This window comes from Canis lupus, chromosome 11 (assembly GCF_048164855.1).
Source record: "Canis lupus baileyi chromosome 11, mCanLup2.hap1, whole genome shotgun sequence".
NCBI classification, from domain to species: Eukaryota; Metazoa; Chordata; class Mammalia; order Carnivora; family Canidae; genus Canis; species Canis lupus.
In genome coordinates, this window is record NC_132848.1 from 19784626 (window position 1) to 19802722 (window position 18097).

General features: G+C 55.5%; 1 protein-coding gene across 7 annotated transcripts in view; it reads left to right on the forward strand.

Moving 5' to 3' along the window:
• The first annotated feature begins 306 nt into the window (after nt 1-306).
• Nucleotides 307-18097, forward strand: part of TTLL8 (tubulin tyrosine ligase like 8) — a 48366-nt gene continuing 30575 nt past the window's right edge. For 2 of the 7 annotated variants that reach the window (XM_072843473.1, XM_072843471.1), the window contains exons 1-7: nt 656-807; nt 8613-8704; nt 12134-12272; nt 13008-13081; nt 14934-15062; nt 16125-16239; nt 17600-17722. In XM_072843473.1, coding sequence (XP_072699574.1) covers nt 756-807; nt 8613-8704; nt 12134-12272; nt 13008-13081; nt 14934-15062; nt 16125-16239; nt 17600-17722 — 724 coding nt within the window. In that variant the 5' untranslated portion in view covers nt 656-755. Of the gene's footprint in view, nt 357-655; nt 808-1084; nt 1229-8612; nt 8705-12133; nt 12273-13007; nt 13082-14933; nt 15063-16124; nt 16240-17599; nt 17723-18097 lie in introns of those variants that run through there. The other 5 variants (XM_072843475.1, XM_072843474.1, XM_072843469.1 and 2 more) reach the window with 4 other exon arrangements.

Consider the following 18097-nt stretch of genomic DNA (forward strand, 5'->3'; position numbering starts at 1 on the left):
GACCCCGGGCGGGATGTGGCGCGGCCTCCCCTTCCCGCAGACACCATGGCCCGGCCCCCCTCGCGCCCGGCCCCCGGCCTCGCACCTCAGCCCCGGGCCCAGCGCCCTCGCCCCCGGCCCGCGGGGCCGCCCCCGCCGCAGCCGCTCCGGCCGCCGCCCGCCCGCGCGCCCGCGCAGCCCCACGCCCCGCGCCCGCCGCCGCGCCGCGCCCTCCCGGCCCCGCGCGCCCCCGACCCCGCGCGCCCGGCTTGCACAATGCGCCGCGCAGCCCCGGCCCGTTGCCCCGGGCAACCGCGGGACGCCGGGCAGCGCGGCGGGGGGCGGGGGCACGGCGCGCGCCACGGGGTCGGTCCCGGGTGAGCACTCGGCCCCTCTGCTCGGGACCCGGACCCGCGCCGCTGCGGGTGCCGCACGGGACCCCGCGCCCCGGCCCGCGCGAGTCCTCGCGGCCCCGGCGCGCCTTCCCCGGCCCAGGACTCTGGACCCCCCGCCCCGCCCCGCCCCGGGCCTCTAGGCGCCCCCCGCGGAACCCGGGACACTCTTCCTTGGAACGCGGGCTCGCACCCCGCCCCGCCCCGCCCCGCCCGCCCCCTTCCTCCCGCGCTGCCCTCGGGAGCCCCGACGGCCCCTGCAGCCCTGCGCCGCCGCAGCCCTGCGCGCCCCTCACCCTGGCTGCCCCGCCGCGGCCAGGAGCCCTCGCCCATGCCCCTCTCCCTGCAGGAGCCGCCGCGAGCGAGGGCGAGCCGGAGGCCGCGATGGAGCCGCTCTCGTCCGCCGCAGGGGAAGGAGACCCGAGAGAGGAAAGCAGTCAGTGTCCCCGCCCGTCTTCCAACTTCGGGCGCCCGCGGGCGGAGGCGGCGGGGTGGGGTTAGTGGCTCCGCGGCCCTGCCCGGAGCTTGTGCTCGGGGCCCTTACCCCCCCAGCCCTGCCCCGGAGCCCCCTCACCTCCGGCCCCCTGCCCTGCACCTGTGTCCTCCAGGCTGGGCAGCTTGGGAACGTGGTGCAGGGTCCTCTGCTCGGGTACGGCGCTGCCCCAGAAGTGACGGCGAGCCCCGCCCTTGGCCCGAGTGCCCCCCGGCTTGCCTTTGCGCGGCGAGAGGCTGCCGGTGGTGAACACCTGGGCGGGGCCTCGCTGGGCCCAGGGTAGGCTCCGTTACTTTCCGCGGACCCCTGGGCTGCTCCGGGTCCAGGCTAACGCGGGCACCGCCCTGTTCGTTTAGGGCGATGGGTGAGTGTGCAGGGCGCCTCCGCGAGCTGCCCATGTACCCGCCTTTCCTGTGCTGCTCCCCTTGGGGCTCTGCCGGGAGCGCCTGTCCCCGACTTCCGGCCATTATTAAGTCGGGTTGTGGGTTTTCTCCTATGCAGTTGCAGGGTTGCTTTGTCTCTTCTGGACGGACTCTACTTCTTTGTCAGATAGATGTGTTATTAATACCTTCTGGTCGGTGGCTGCTGTTTTCAGCCACTTAAGGATTCCTTTAGAAAAATCAACCTCTTAGTGGTAAACAAGTTGAATTGTCAATCTTTTCTTCTATAGTTAGTGCTTTTAGAGTCTTATTAGGACACCGGTACCCACCCCATCGTCCAGGAAACAGTATCCTGTGCTTTCCTTTAGAAACTTCATAATGTTACATTTCACAGTTACCTCTGCAGTTTCACAGGGATTGACTATTTTGTATGGAGTGAGGTGCTGGGGGCTGGGCACATGCTCACTCTAACCCCGCGGGGATTCTAGTTGACCCAGCCTGAGCCCAAGAGCACCCTTGTGGAAAATCAGGCCTAGGCCTATTTTTTTTTCTTCATTATGTTTTATTGATTTCTCTGCCTGTCCGGAGTCCATACTGTTTTAATTACAGTAGCTTTATACTAAGTCTTTTTAAAAATATTTAATTTATTTATTCATGAGAGAGAGAGGCAGAGACACAAGCAGGCTCCATGCAGGGAGCCGGACGTAGGACTCCATCCTGGGTCTCCAGGATCACACCCTGGGCTGAAGGTGGCCCTAAACCACTGAGCCCCCCAGGCTGCCCAATACTAAGTCTTAACAGCTTATAGTGTAAGTCTTCTGACTCTGTCCTTCAAGATTTGTTCAGGTGTTCTTAGACTTTAGCATTACCTTATAAATTGTAGAATCAAATTATTAATTTAACCCCTCCTAACCCACCCCACCCCCAATCCTGCTGGGATTTTAATTTTGGTTACACTGAATCTATAGATTGATTTGGGTGAAACTCAGCATTTTGTTAATACTGAGTCTTTCAACCCAGGAACCTTTAGTTCTTTGATTCTTGTCAACAGTATGCAGTTTTCAGGGTACAGGTATGGAAGATCTCTTTTGTTAGATTTACTCATAGATTATTTGATGTTTTTTAGAGATGAAATTATTGAGTTTCACTCTCTAATTATTCCCAACGTACAGAAATACAGTTAATTTTATTGTACTGACTTGGCATTTGGTGACTTTGCTAACTAATTCTAATAGCTAGTAGATTCATTTAGATATCTTTTAGATACACAATCATCTGCAAATCTTTTCAGTCTTTATACTTTTTATTCCTTTTCTTGCATTATTGCATTGGCTAGTACTTTCAGTATAATGTTGAATAGAATTGATATAGTGGATATCCTTTTTTGTTCCGAAACTGAGAGGAAAAGTACCCAGTATTTCAGCATGAAGTATGATGTTGCTATGGGCTTTAAAGGAAGTTCCCTTTTGTTCCTGGTTTACTGAGAATTTTTTTTTTTTTTTTTTTTACTGAGAATTTTTTAATGAATAGTTATTACATGTGATAAAATGAATAGTTATTACATTTTATCACATGCTTTCTTCTGCATTATTGAGGTGATAATATATACTTTTTTTCTTTTAGTCTATTGTGGTGGATTATGTTGATGGATTTTCAAATATTAAACCAACTTTGTATTCCTGGAATAAACTTCACATGGTCATGTTATATTGTTTTATATTTTTATGTATTGTTTTATAAATGTTTAGGATTTGTATGCCTATTTCTATGAATGAGATTGGCTGTACCATTCTTTTCTTATAAGGTCCTTATTAGGTTTTGGTATTAAATTTATGAACACCTAAAAAGAATTAAAAGGGTTTTCTATTTCCCTATTCAATGAAAGGGCTTATAGAAGGTATTTTTCACCATTAAATGTTTGGAAAGATTGATCTGTGATGCCATCAAGAACTGGAGTTTTTAGGAAACTTTTTAATTATGAAATTAATTTACAAAAATTACAAAATAAGCCAAAACTTTCTATTTTATGTCAGTTTTGATAAAGCTGTATTTTTCAAGGAAAATGTTAATTTCCTATGAGCTGTCAAATTGTTGGCATGTGGATGTTCATAATATCTTATTATCATTTTAATATCTGTACAATCAGTAAAGATGTCCCCTTTTTCCTTCTTGATATTGGTGATTTGTGCTTTCTCATTTTTCTTGATCAATTTAAATTTAAAATTTTAATTTAAATTTTTCTTGATCAATTTTAAAAATTTAAAAAAATTTCAATGGTCCAACCTTTGGTTTGTTAATTTTCTCTATGGCACATCTTTATTATTTTCTGTCTTTCATTTCTTTTTGTTTAATTTTTCTCTTATAAGACTCTTGGGATGGTAGCTTAGATTTCAAATATATGAAATTAAATTTATAAATTTCCCTCTAAATCACTATTTTAGCTGCATCGTAATGCTTTGCTATGTAATATTTTTATTATCATTCAACTCAAACTTTTTTGAGTTTCTCCTTTGGTCCATGTTTTATTTTAAAGTGTGCTGTTTAATTTTTGAACATTTAAGAAAATTCCCAGCTACCTTTTGGTTATTAACGTCTAATAACAGTTGTCAGAGAACTTAATCTATATCATTGCAATCCTTTGAAATTTATTGAGATGCTCTCTGGTCTAGGATGTAATCTGTGTTGAAAGACGAGAAAGTGAGGAACATGGTGTCTACGTACATCATTTAAGTGCAGCCGGATAATGACAATGTTCAAATCTGCTATATTCTGCCGATTCTTTGTTTACTCTTTTTTTTTTTTTTACTTTAAATTCTTTTAAATTTATTTATTTGAGAAAGAGAGAGAGCACACAAGTGGGGTGGGGGGGAGGGGCAGAGTGAGAGGGAGAAGCCGATTCCCCTTGGAGCAGGGAGCCAGATGCAGGACTTGATCCAGGGACCCTGAGATCATGACCTGAGCTGAAGGCAGATGCTTAACCTACTGAGCCACCCAGGTGCCCCTTTTGTTTAATCTTTCATTTACTGAGAGAAGTAGGTTAAATAATCTCAATATGATTGTAGATTTTCTATGTCTTTTTTTTCTTAGCTTTGTCAACTTATTTTTTTTAAGATTTTATTTATTCATAAAGATGCAGAGAGAGAGAGAGAGAGAGAGAGAGAGGGGCAGAGACACAGGCAGAGGGAGAAGCAGGCTCCATGCAGAGAGCCTGACGTGGGACTCAATCCCGGGTCTCCAGGATCACGCCCTGGGCTGCAGGCGGCACTAAACCGCGCGCCACCGGGGCTGCCCAGCTTTGTCAACTTATATTTTATATACAATTAAGTTCATACACATTTAGAATTTTTATATCTTCCTGACCAATTGATTCTTTTATTTATTTTATTTTTTTCTTAAGATTTTATTTATTTATTCATGAGAGACACAGAGAGAGAGGCAGAGGGAGAAGCAGGCTCCATGCAGGGAGCCTGATGCGGGACTCGATCCCAGGACTCCAATATCACCCCCTGGGCCAAAGGCAGGCGCTAAACCACTGAGCCACCCAGGGATCCCCAATTGATTCTTTTAATACTATGGGCTATCTGTCTTTTGTCTTTAATAATGAGTTTTCTGCAAATATTTTATTTGCTCATGAAAGACACACACAGAGAGAGAGGCAGAGACACAGGCAGAGGTAGAAGCAGGCTCCCTGTAGGGAGCCCGACGTGCGACTCAATCCCAGGACCCTGGGGTCATGCCCTGAGCTGAAGGCAGATACTTGACCACTGAACCACCCAGTTGTCCCTTTAACAATGATTTTAAGTAAATATTAGTATGTATCTAAATATTTACTAAGTATCTCTAAAAATGACATTTTATATATAACTAAACTCTTTTTTCACATTTGATAAGATGGGCAGTCATTCCTTAATAAAACCCAATAACCAGAATACGTTCGTATTTCCCAGAGTTGGTTTGTTCAGATTGGATTCTGGGCGAGGACCACACACGGCATTAGGTTGTCCTGTCTCTTTGCTGTCTTTTATCCTCTTGTGTGAGACCTACACTTACTGATGAGGACAGCCTCTGTTGTGCAGCAGGTCCTACCTGGGGACTTGTCTATCTGTTGCCTGGTGAACAGATAGACACAATGTATGAACATTGTGACATGGAGATGAGTTCTGGAGGCTTGATGAGATTCGGGCTGAGTGTTTTGCGAAGACTCCTTTGAAGGTGGTGCTGCACTCCTAACCTGCCCGTGGAATCTGGGCGGCCCGTTATCAGTGCACCTGAGGAGGGGTGCATGGCACCCGGTGGCTGCCCAAGGCCCCTGAGCAGGGGTGGGGGTTCCCTGGAGAATCCCTCTGAGATGGGACTGGGTGCAGGAGGTTGACAGGCCCACAATGTCGTGAGGAATACAGGCCTGGCAGGGGTGGGGGGTGTTGTGGCGACCCTGGCCCCTACTCGGGCAGCACCACCACGGCACCCGCTCCTCTCCCCTCACCCTCCCTAGGGGTCCAACCCTTGTTTGAGTGGCCAGTTCTCCACACTGAACAGACAGGGAGCTATGCTCTGTGAGGAGTGCTTCCTGCCCAGGCAAGACTCCTCAGCCTCCCTGGTCTCCCCGGCCTCCCCTGCCTCCCCGGCCTCCCCAGCCTCCCCAGCCTCCCCAGCCTCCCCTGCTTCCCCAGCCTCCTCAGTTCCGCCCCCAGTCATAGGTTTCCAGGGAAGTGTTGGCATGCCGGGCGTGACTGACGGCTTCAGGTGAGGATTGTTTGTGCCTCAGCCTCACTCCGGAGTCTCCTGGATGTCTGGGCCGTGTCTGGCCAGCAGCCGTCATATTCCGTGATGCTCCAGGGCCAGTGCTCAGCCCTCCCGCCTCTGTGTCCACGTCGTTTTGCTGCTCCCCTACCGCAGCCTGTAGCTGCCTCCAGATGCCCTGAGATCACCCGGTTCCTGGGTCCCGGGCTGGAATCCCTGCTCTCAGGGACCACAGGACCCTCCACTGGGCACGGGGGTGTGGTGCTTGGAAACCAGAGGCCGGGTGCCTCAGGGGGTTGTTGCCAGGCTGTTTATGGGCGTCTCTGTTCATCCAGACTTTTCAGCCTGAGTGGATATTTGGGTTAATTAAGATATTTCTGCATCTGTTAAGATGGGATTTGTGACTTGAGTCCTTTAAATGGTGAATCTAGTTTGCTTTTCTAGTCCAGCCGGGGATAACCGAGCCCTCTGCCTGCATCGCTGCTGTGGGTGGCATCTCCTGTGCAGGATTCTGTCCTCTGTGCGGGGGTCACGCCGGCCCGTGATCTTGCGGTTCCGTCTGTGGCTGGCCTCGGAAAACGAGCGAGGCGTGGCCTTGAGTTTTCTACACTCGGAATGAATCAACCAAGACTGAACGTTGAGTGTTTACCCGTGAAACCGTCGGGCCTGGAGTTTTACTGATGGGAAGGTTTTGTCCCTTTTCTTTACTAGCTGGTCTCACCAATTGTTCATTAATTTTAAGCCTTTGGCTTGATTAATTCTCTGCTGGATTTTTTTTGAAAAGATTTTATTTATCCTTGAGAGACACAGAGACACAGGCAGAGGGAGAAGCAGGTTGCCCGTGGGGAGCCCGATGTGGAACTCGATCCCGGGACCCTGGGGTCACGCCCTGGGCCAAAGGCAGCGCTAAACCACTGAGCCACCCGGGCTGCCCTCTGCTGGATTTTTAAAAATACTTCATCAGTGTCTCCTTTCTTTTTAGTTTCTTGTTTCTCTTTGGGTTTAAATTTACTGTTCTTAACATCTTGAGACGGATGCTTAACTCACTGTTTTTAGCTTTTGCTATTTTTGAATATATGCATCTACAGCTAAAAATCTCTTTATAAATATAACTTAAGCACCACCCAAAGATTTGCTGTTTGGTGTTTTAATGATCGTTTAGTTAAGAAACACGCAGCACTTTCCAGGTCGACTCCCAAGGCGCGTGGGTTGTTCGGCGCGGGTGTGGAAGGCGCCAGTGGCGGTAGCTCCCTAAAGCGCTGGCTCCTGCATCCACCCTGGCCCTTCTCTCTGGTCCCTGTGTACAGGGCACGTGCGGGGGCCGCGGAGTGAGGGGCTGCAAGCGTGGGCACGAGGCGGCGCAGTGAGGTCGGGGCGGGTCCTGGCAGTGGCCGCTGACCTGCGAGCCCTGGCGGGGCTGCTTTGGGGCCGCACCGCTGCACCAGGACCGGCCGCCCGCTTCCCGGCAGCCTCTTGGCGGCCGCTCCTCCCGCCCTCCGCTGGCCTCTGGCCCCGCCACTTAATTCTGCTCCAAAGCCCCACACAGAGGGACCGACAGAACCGCTCACCGCGCACCCTTTTCTGTCGGCTTCACTTGACGTAATGTCGTGAATGGTTTTTCCCAGCCTGTGCTTTACCTTTTCTTTTTACCAGTTTTAACTCCTACGGCCGATGCTTTCCGCGCACCGCCCGGGAAGGTTTGCCTGATCCAGGGCTCTGCTTTCGCACGGAGGTGTGGGATCCAGTTCAGATGAACTGCAGCGCGCCGAAGGGTGGGGTTAGATTTGTTTCCTGCGTGTGGACGTGCAGTTGTCAGAACCCCGTCCCCACCTAATGGCTCTGGTGCTTTTGTCTGATTGACCGTGCGGGCGTGGGTCTCTGGTGTCTGCTGCCAGCCCTGCCCACCTGTCGTGCTTGGGGGTCCTGGAGGTGCCTGGAGCTCAGGTGGTCAGGGGGAAGGTGTGCGTTCCAGGGCCCTGGGTGAGGTGGAATTTGAAGCCACCAGACAAGGTGACACGGCCCAGGGAGTGGTGTGGACGGGAAGCACGGAGTTGAGGTCCAGGCCGGGGTACTTCCAAGGTCAGGGCATGGCGGGGGCACAGTTCGCAGGGAAGGGGTCCCGGGGGTGCAGGGCTGGCCGGCCGAGTGTCCTGTGCTCGCAGGAGCCAGGGCCCATGGTATCAGCTCATGTGTGACTTGAGCATGAGCCATGTCCACGGTGCAGCCCAGGAAATGGGGATGTGGAGGGTGGTTGAGGCAGGAGCGTGGAGGGGTGTGTGCCACCAAGAGGATGGTTTTCACTTTAATTTTTAAGGCAGTTGCGCTACAACCTGGTGTGTGCTGATGGGAGTCTGGTGCCAGTGGGGGAATAGGCAGGAGGGCCCTGTCAGAGGGAAGGCTGGCCACACAGGCTGGGGTGGTCATCGTGGGTGTGGACACTGAGCAGGGGCAGCGGCCTGCGGAGGGTGGAGGGCGCAGAGGGCGCCTAGGGTAGCAGGAGGGGCCGTGGGGACAGAGGGTGCAGGGAGGAGGTGACAGTGGGGGAGGAGGTGACGGGCGGGGGCAGGCTTCCTGTCCAAGAACCTGGGGCCTCCTACCTGTGCCTTGATGCCTGTTTCTCTTCCGCAGAATTAAAACGAGGAATTTTGCAAGACGTGACTTCTTCCCCCAAATTAGACAGATACAAAATAGCAAGACAATTAACAGAAAAGGCCATCAAGGTAAATGCCTTTGGGGCTGGGGGGCAATCTTTAAAAGTTTTTATTTATTTCAGTAATCTCGTCACCCAACCCGAACTCACGACCCCAAGATCAAGAGTCATGTGCTATTCAGGCTGAAACGTCCAGGTAGGGGTGGGATCACAGGTTTTAAGTGTGGAAACTTGTTTTGGAATTTGGGGAGCGAGGAGTTGCCTGTGATGCGCCGAGCTCCCCAGCCTCCACTGGCCTGGCCCCCAGCGCTGACCCCAGTGGGGCCGCGGGGCAGGTCTGTGGGAGCTGGGGGCCCAGGGATCCGGAGCCCACGGTGCGGGGGATGGGCTGGGGGTTGCAAGTGCCGCCTGGTCCTGGCTGCTGGGGCACCGTGCTCTCTAGGATTTCGTGCCAACGCAGCCCCACCAGCTTGTTCATTCTCGGGTTTTCTATTGAAACCTCGGACCTGGTGAACGGGAGGCTGCAAACATCCCTGCAGACGTTGTGTTAGCTGATTGCACAAGCTTCTAGCTCATAGTACTTTTGTTGGGATGTAGTTCTAAGTGTTTTATGATTCACATTATTACTTTTCACTGATTGTGGGTCACTTAAGTGTAGTTAATGCTTATACTTTTGGTTTTTTTTTTTCTATTTTTTTCTTGTATACAAGATTTTCTCGTTTTGTTACTTTTTTTACTTTTTATTTAAATTCAATTTAATTAATATATAATGTATTATGGTTTCAGAGGTAGAATCAGTGACACGTCAGTTCCCCATAACTCCCCGTGCTCATTGCGCCACGGGCCCTCCTTCATGCCCGTCCCCCAGGGATCCTGTCTGCTCCAGGGACCCTTAATTTATTTCCTGTGATTCAGTCTCTCACGGTTTGCCTCCCTCTCTGATTTCGTCTTGTTTTATTTTTGCCTCCCTTCCCCTGTTTTGTTTCTTAAATTCCACATACGAGTGAGATCACAGGGCAATCGTCTTTCTCTGGCTGTCTTGTGTCACTCAGCGTCACACCCTCCAGGTCCATCCACGTCGTCACAAATGGGGAGATTTCTTTGTCTGATGGTTGAGGAATATTCCGTTGTATATGTAGGCCACACCTCGTGGATCTGTGTTCTGTCCGCGGACACCGTGGCTCCTTCCACAGTCTGGCTCTTGTGGACGTGGCCACTGTGAACACTGAAGTCTAGTTGCCCCTTTGGATCACTGTGTTTGTATCCTTTAGATAAGTACCATTTTTTTCTATTTTGTCACTGATTTCTAGCTTGATTGCATGTGCTTAAGAATGTAATCTGCATAATGTCGTCCCATTAAAATGTGTTCAGACTTGCATTATGGCCAGCAATCTGGGCGTTCGTGTGAAAGTCGACATGGGTTACTCTATTCCTAGTCATCAGGGCAGAGCTGGTTGTTTGCGTTTGTTCAACTCGTTGAGGCTGCTTGAAATCTCTGGGCTGTGTGCTCGGTCACGTACCGAGAGAAGCGTGTTAACACCCTGCTACCAGTGTGGACTCCTTCACTTTGTGGTTGCCAAGGTTTGCTCTGTATGATGGACGGCCCTCTTACCAGGTGCCTCCAGGAGTATCCTCCCGGAGAATGGAATTTTTTAATATATTATGGCATGATTTTCTTTATGTCAGTGATTTATTTTGTCCCAAAGGCTATTTTCTTCCTTTTATGTCCCACCTACCTGTAGGCTTGCGCTTTAGGTTTTCTCAGGTAAACAACATAGATTGAGATTTTTAAAAATCCAGCGTGGCGCTCTACACCCTTCTCCTGGAGCGGTTGGTGTGTTCATCTGTAACGGCTCCCCCGGTGCCCCGGACGCCCCTGGGTGTCCCCGTGTCCTCGCTCCTTCCTCCTGTCCGCTCTGCTCGGTCTCCCCCTCATTTCATGCCTCCTCGTGGACTGATTAACATCTTCTCCCCTCTCGAATGCGTTACGACTCTTGCACTCTGTTTGAAGACAACCTTTTGTAGTTCCCTAAGGAGTTTGGCTCTGTGGGTTTCAATAGCCAGCTTTTCTAAAGTTGTTCCCTTTGACTGTAAGCAGACTGGGAGGTCTTGCGGGTCACTGGTGCTGACACTCCTGCTGGTGGTCCCGTTCCCAGCCTGCCTCTGCGTCGGAGCCGCCCGTCCATGGCCAAGTTCACCGCATCCCTGTGTCCCGGCGCACAGCCCCGTGGGGGACAAGGGCAGACTCTGGATGGATTTTCTGCACAGAAGGAGGCTCACGGAGGCCCCCTGACCTGCTGGATCTTTTATGTGGGTGCTGGAGCTGGAACTCACAGTTCCTGGCCGCAGGCACAAGCTTTCCTGAGTGTGTTCCTGGGCGTGGGGTGCAGGTCCTCCTGGACCGATGCTGTGTAACATCACCATGAGCTTAGCTACATAAACCCATTGATTATCTCATAGCATCTGTGGGGTCCTCCACTAAGGGTCTCTCGAGGCTGAAATGAGGCATCAGCTGGGCTGGGGTCTCATCCAGAGGCTCAGCGGAGAAAGGCTCCCTCGGCTGGCCGGTAGGATCCTGCCCCTCGTGGCCGTAGAAGTAGCTTCCTCAAAGCCAGCGAAGGGGAGAAGGTCTCTACTGCTTTGAATCTGCAACGCCAGGGAAGCCGCGGACCCTCATTTTAAGAGATGCATCTGATTAGGTCAGGCCCACCCCACATGGTCTGTCTTTCGGTGAACTCAGAGTCATCTAATTAGGGACGCCACGAGCTGAGCCGTTCCCCTCCTGCCCTCCCTGCTCCCACACACACTCGTGCGGCACTAGAGCTGACTGCTGACCATGCACCTGTGTCCTGGCTGTCACCCTCTGTGACCCTGGCCAGTGAAGGTGTCCAGGCTGTACCTCAGCAGTGGGGGCCCCAGGGGTTCCAGCATGAGCATGACGCTCCCATCCCCCACCCCTCAGCTGGGAAGGCCTCGGCACCCCCTGCCACCTCCCTGCCAGGTCCCCAGGCCCCTGTCATGTCCACCTGTCACTTCCCTGGGGCTGGCCTTGTGCTATGGGCACTCCATGCGTCTGGCCCTTCCCGGGTGGTTGCATGGCTCTTCCCTCTTGTTTGTCCTCGGACCTCAGCGCCCATCCCCTCACCCCCAAACACAAGACACTGTCCCTTCGTAGAGGAAGGAAACGTCCGAGCGCACACCTCCGGCCCTGCCGCCTCAGTCCCACCTTGCTGATGAGGACTCGCCCTGAGCTGGGGACACGCTCATGGTCCCAGTTGTGCGGGGCCTCCTGGCTTTCGTGTGAGTGAGGCGCACAAGTGCACGCAGCCCAGAGGAGGGCCCCGTTGCCTGCCTGTGTTTGTGCGTTCTCAGGTGTTTCCGTGTGCGTCCTCCCACCCCAGGCACTCTCCGTCACTGCTTTGAAGGCCCCCACACACACAGAAAATTAACCGCCTTGTCTCTCAGTTCTTTAATTTAAAATATGCTCTTGCAATTTGAGGAAAAGAAGATTTTCTCCATCTATGGGCACTACCCAGTGATACGGGCCACCCTTAGAAGAAAGGGCTGGGTGGAGAAGAAGTTTCACTTTCTGCCCAGGGTCATCCCGAATGTGGACGATGACGGAGCAGGGGTGACTGGTACAGTATCGAAGGTGTCTCGTCTCTCGGTGTAAGGCATGCGTGTGGGTCTGTCAGCGGACCAGAGTGAGCCACACCTGCCCGGGGAGGGCTGCTCCGGCCCGCAGGGCCTGGGATTTGGGCCTCCCCTGCGTGTGGGGGTCCCCTGGGGGGGCGGAGGCCGTTGCCTTCCCCAGGCATTCTCACACCAGACCTGTGCTTCCACGTCCCCAGCTGGTGGCTTCTCAGTGTCCCCCGTCCACGACCACAACAGGTCTCCTCCCCTGTGTCTGGGCAGTGGCCACCATCCTTTGCTGTCCCCGCCCTGTCTGTCCCCATTGGTCACTCCTGGGCTTACTCTGCCCCAGGCCTCGCCTCCCGCTCTGCAGGGATCATCTGCACGTCCTTGGCCCTGGGGTCTGCACAAGGCCAGCTCCCGCACGGTGGACGGGACCCGCATCAACCCTGTCACCATCTCACTCCTTGTGCCCCCTGCAGCACACCCACCCCAAAGCTGCCTGCCCCGCCCCACACCTGGGATTCCCTGACCCCAGCACCACACCTGGCGGAGGGACCATGCGGCAGACACCGGGACGGGTCGAAGTAGCCCGAGCCTGATGTCGCCCTGTTGCATCTCAGGACCTGCCAAGGGCCCCTAGAGATGAGGCTGCTGAGGCACCAGCAGGTGCGCTGTGGCTGTGTGGCATGGGGGGCCCTACTCAGGCACTGCAGGCTCTCGGGGTATTGTGTTTGCAGAACATAAACAGGCTGAAGGCAAAGAAAATGAAGAAGTGGCTTTGGAGAAGACAGATGACATCCACGACGTGATGGTAGGTCCCCACACCTGAGCTCCTGTGGGCTAGGTGGGCCTCAATCTCCCTGCGCCTCCTCACACTGTCACCTTCCCTGGGCCATGTCCTGGGCACAGGTGGCAAAGCCAGTCACTCCAGGGTGCTGGATGCATGTGTGAGCTTGTGTGTGTCCATGTGCACCCGTGTACGTGTGTGTCCATGTACACCAGTGTACGTGTGTGTCCATGTGTGCCTGCACGTGTGAGCTCATGTGCATCTGTGTGAGTACATGTGCTTGCATGTGTCTGTGTGCGCCTGTGTGTGAGCTCATGTGCGTGTACCCTTGTGCATGCATGCATTCATGTGTCTGTGTGTACCCTATGTGTGCGTTCATGTGTGTGCTCATGTGTACACCCATGTGCATTTGCACTCATGTGTGCATGTGCATATGTGTGCCTGTGTGCATGCACTTGTCTGTGTCCATGTGCACCTCCATACATGTGTGTGCGCTTGTGTCCTGCCGTTTATACTTTGATGGTTCATGCCACACTTGAACACATGAGACTTATGCCAGAGAGTGACAACAAAAGCTGCCGACGTCACTGAAGAGTAGGCTGTGAGTCCAGCATTTGGGATAAGTCTTAGGAAGTGATGCCTCTGGCTCTGAAAGAGTGGGGAGCAGGGAGGAGACTAGTTCCCCTGGTCACAGCACACCCACCCCGTGCCCACACCCACAGGGGCACCCACAGGCCAGGCAGCTCAGGACATCACTCAGCCACACACACGGTGGCCCCTCAAGGGACACCCGTTGCCAGACTTCCAGAAGAGAGTCACAGAGTACACACCTCAGGTATCATTTAAAATCTGATTTCTACGTGTGGAGGGTTCTCAAAAAGTTAAAATTAAAGCTGCCCTACAAACCCAGCAGTTGCACTACTGGGTATTTACCCCAAAGGACACAGACGTAATGATCTGAACGGGCACCTGCGCCCCGAGGCCCACAAGAGCCAAACTGCAGAGAGGGCCCAGGTGTCCATCCACAGATGAATGCCTAACGGAGGCGTGGTCTATAGACACAACGGGGTATCCCTCAGCCATCAGGCAGGATGAGATCTCGCCATTTGCAGCAACGTGGATGGAACTGGAGGGTTTTATGCTGAGTGAAATAAGTCGGAGCAAACCTGTTATCCTGTGATCTCACTCATATGTGGAATTTAAGAAACAAAACAGAGGATCACAGGGAAAGAGAAAAGAGAGAAGGAGGCAAACCATGAGAGGGGCTGGGGGGTGACGGGCATGAAGGGGGGCTTGGGGCGTGATGAGCATCGGGTGTCGTCGGTAAGTGATGAATCACTAAATTCTACCTCTGAAGCCAACTTTACCACATATGCTGATTAACGAGCATTTAGAGAAAAACTTGAGGGCAGCCGGGGTGGCTCAGTGGTTGAGCATTTGCCTTCAGCCCAGGCTGTGACCCCAGGGTCCCAGGACTGAGTCCCGCATCAGGGTCCCCGCAGGGAGCCTGCTTCTCCCTCTGCCTGTGTCTCTCTCTTTCTCTGTCTCATGAATAAATAAATAAAATCTTAAACTTGAAAAAAAAAACAAAAAACAAAACAACCCTGATTCCCTTTGCTCTCACATCCCCACAACCTTGGATGCAGGGTATTCTCTTTTTTTTTTTTTTTAACTTTTATTTATTTATGATAGTCACAGAGAGAGAGAGGCAGAGACATAGGCAGAGGGAGAAGCAGGCTCCATGCACCGGGAGCCTGATGTGGGATTCGATCCCGGGTCTCCACGATCGCGCCCTGGGCCAAAGGCAGGCGCCAAACCGCTGCGCCACCCAGGGATCCCAGGATGCAGGGTATTGACAAGGGTTTTTTCTTGCCAGTCCAGATTGGTAAAAAACGAAGTGCCCTACTTGCTGTGGACTATCAAAAGGGACGTCATTGACTATCACAGCCTGAACTGTGACCAGATGCTGAATCACTACGGGAAGACGGCTTCCTTCACCACCAAGGTGAGGGGGGCCCGGGCGCGGGTCGGCGGGAGCAGGTGCAGCACAGCACTTTCCTCCTGAATCTCCAGTGGCTGAGCTGGACCCCTCGGGGCTCCTCCCCAGGACCGCGGCTGCTGGGCCCATGATCCGTGTCCAGAGTCCCTCGGTACCTGCTCCCCTCGCGCCCGAGCCCCGTGTGCCCTTTGCCCTGTGTCCCTCCTCTGGACACTCAGGCCGGACCTTGGGCGGGGCAGGTGGGCACTGCCACCACAGCCCTGCATAGGCTCTGCGCCCTGGAGAGGCCCTGGCCGCCTCCTCCGCACAAGGGCCTCTGGCTGCGGGGCCCTGGGCACCTCCTGTCCTCCTGTCCTTTTGGTCCCGTGGCCCCATCCCGTTACCCTGAGGGCTGAGGTTCAGGGGTGGGGGTCAGCCCGGAGGGGACAGGCCTGCACGTACCCACGCGGGAGAGGTTGGGTAGAGGGGCTTCCAGGGACGGTGCGGAGGGTCAGGGAGGGGGCTCATGCTGCCCCCAGGGCTCCCCGTGGGGGTCTGGCCCCCGGGCATCCTCATCCGGCCTCAGCGGCTGGCCCGCTTCCGGGCGGGGGTGATACCTGCAGGTGGCCCCGTTGGGCTGGGGTCCCTATGAACACCCCCACGTAGTGTGGCCACCAGTGCGCCCAGCAGCCAGCAGGCATGTGGCACTTCTTCCCAGTGGGGCAGTGAGCTGGGCCCTGAGGTGCAGGGCTTCCTGCCAGGCCCGGTGGGGAGTGCACCCCTAGGCTTGCTCTGTCCTTCCTGGCAGGGGCCCAGCACCCGTCAGCGACCTGGGAGACAGATGGGCCCAGCACCCTCAGGCCCTAAGGTGGCCCTGGCTGGCACGTGGCTCACCCTGTTGTGAGAACCAGCGGGCCAGGGGCAGGAGGGGCTGGGGGGCTGGGGGACTGGGGAGGTTCCGCTCCAGCAGGTGCCCCTCCCAAGGGCCCTTTGGAGCTGGCGCGGCCAGCTGGGCCTGCGGGCGTTCGGGCTGGTTGGAGGGGACCAGCGTGTGGCCTGTGGGGCCCTGACAAGCCGCTGTCTCTGGAGATCGGGCTGTGCGTGAACATGCGGAGCCTGCCCTGGTACGTCCAAGCCAACCCCGACTCCTTCTTCCCCCGCTGTTACGGTCTCTGCACGGAGAGCGAGAAGCAGGAGTTCCTGGGTAAGTCGGGGGCGAGCGCCACGGTGTGGGTGTCGGGCCAGGAGCCCTGCTGAGGGGAGTGCGGGGCCCGGGCAGTGGGCGGCGGGGGGGAGGACTGAGGGCAGGGCCTGGTCCCCGCCCAAGGCCCAGGGGTGAGCTCGGCTCCGGTGGGGAGGGCTTGTCCACAGTGGTCCATGGGCAGCATCTCCCGAGCAGCAGCGGGCGGCGGCTATGCGCAGCTTGGTCCGGTTGGGCTACTGGGGAGGCCGGTGCGGGACGGTCCTGGGACCCCGTGTGCATAGGCCGCAGGCCCCAGGGACGCTGGGAGGAGTCCGGGTGGCACCTGCCCAGAGAGCAAGGGAAAGCGAAGGGCAGGGCAGTGGGCAGCGCTCATCTGGGGGTGACCCGTGTTCCCTGAGCTCCTGACTGGGGGCCGTGGGGACGCAGCACCTGCAGGTGCCGTGCAGTTCGTCCTGACCCCTGCCCCCCGCCCCGGGGCTCCCAGGGACAAACAGGCGCAGGCAGGACCGGGCAGGGTCTTGGGGGCTGGGCGGCAAGCCGGCTGTCAGGGGGGTCACGGGGCAGAGGCCCGGGAGGCAAGGAGAGCAGAGGGGACCAGGCTGGAGACGGCGCTTGTTGTGGGGAGGCCCAGGCGCGGGGCTCGGGCCCTGGAGGAGCTGCGAGGGGAGCGGGGTCCAGGTGTTTCCCAGTGGCAGCAGCTGCTGGACGGCAGGCGGGGCCTCCTTTGCTGGATGAGCAAGGAGAGTTTTGGTTTTGGTTTGGTGAGCAGGTGCTGGAATTTCTTGCCGACCCCCCGAGGGCAGGGGTTGGAGTGGGATTGGGTAAGACAGGCCTCAGGGCGTGGGCTCATCCAGGGGGATGCTGGCTGCCCCTCTGGCCCAAGAGGGCCCTGGGAGCCAGGCCAGCCCCCCACCTGGGCGGGTGGGACCCCTCCCGCCATCTACAGGGAGCACTGTGGCAGCCCACAAGTCCAGGGAGGGGCAGAGGGGCTCCTGGGGGGGAGGGTCCTGGTGTGTGTCCGCGGGGCGCTTGTGCCCTCTGGTGCAGGGCTGAGGACTCAGGGAGTAGGGACGGCACAGTGACCTCCATGGATTCGCCCCGGGTGGGGGTGGGGAGAGCAGCAGAGAGGCGGGAGAGGGCCCTGCATGGTGGGGTGGGAGCCCCCGTCTGCAGAGGAGAGGAGGGAGGGCCAGGCTGGGGGTGTGGCTGAGGCTGAGCGAACCGCCCCCTCCAAGGCGGTGAGGGCGGGAAGCGAGGCCCCTGCAGGCTGGGGGGCACCCAGGCTGAGGACAGCTGGTGCTGGCCGAGGTCCCTGGTCCCCCGCGTCGGCAGAGGGGGCGAGGCCTTGGTGTCCTTTCAGACGACTTCCGGCGTACAGCGGCCTCCAGCATCCTCAAGTGGGTGGTCAGCCAGCAGCACTGCAGCGGAAGCCAACCCCACGGCAGGGGGGAGACCGGCGGCCCGGGCCCCAGCCACAGGAAAGGTGTGTGGGGGCCGGGGAGGCCCGAGCGGGAGGTGGGTGCCAGGAGGGGCAGGGGGGCCATGTGTCCAGGCCGGGTGACAGGGAACGGCTCTCCTTGTGGAGCAGGGCCACCGTGGCGGGAGGCACAGAAACCCAGATAAGTTTTTTTGTTGTTCACTGTCTTAGAGCAGCCTGGGCCGCTGTCAGGTTAGGCAGCAGGTGAGGGAGTTCCCATCCACCTCCTCGCCCCAGCCCCCTCTACCGTCCCCACCCCCACCGATGCTCACCTGTTACGACCCACGGACCCGCAGGGACACGTCCCCGTCACGCACACCACCGTCTGTGCCAGGGCTTGCTCCTGTGGTCTGGACGGAGGTGTGATGGGTGGAGCCAGGG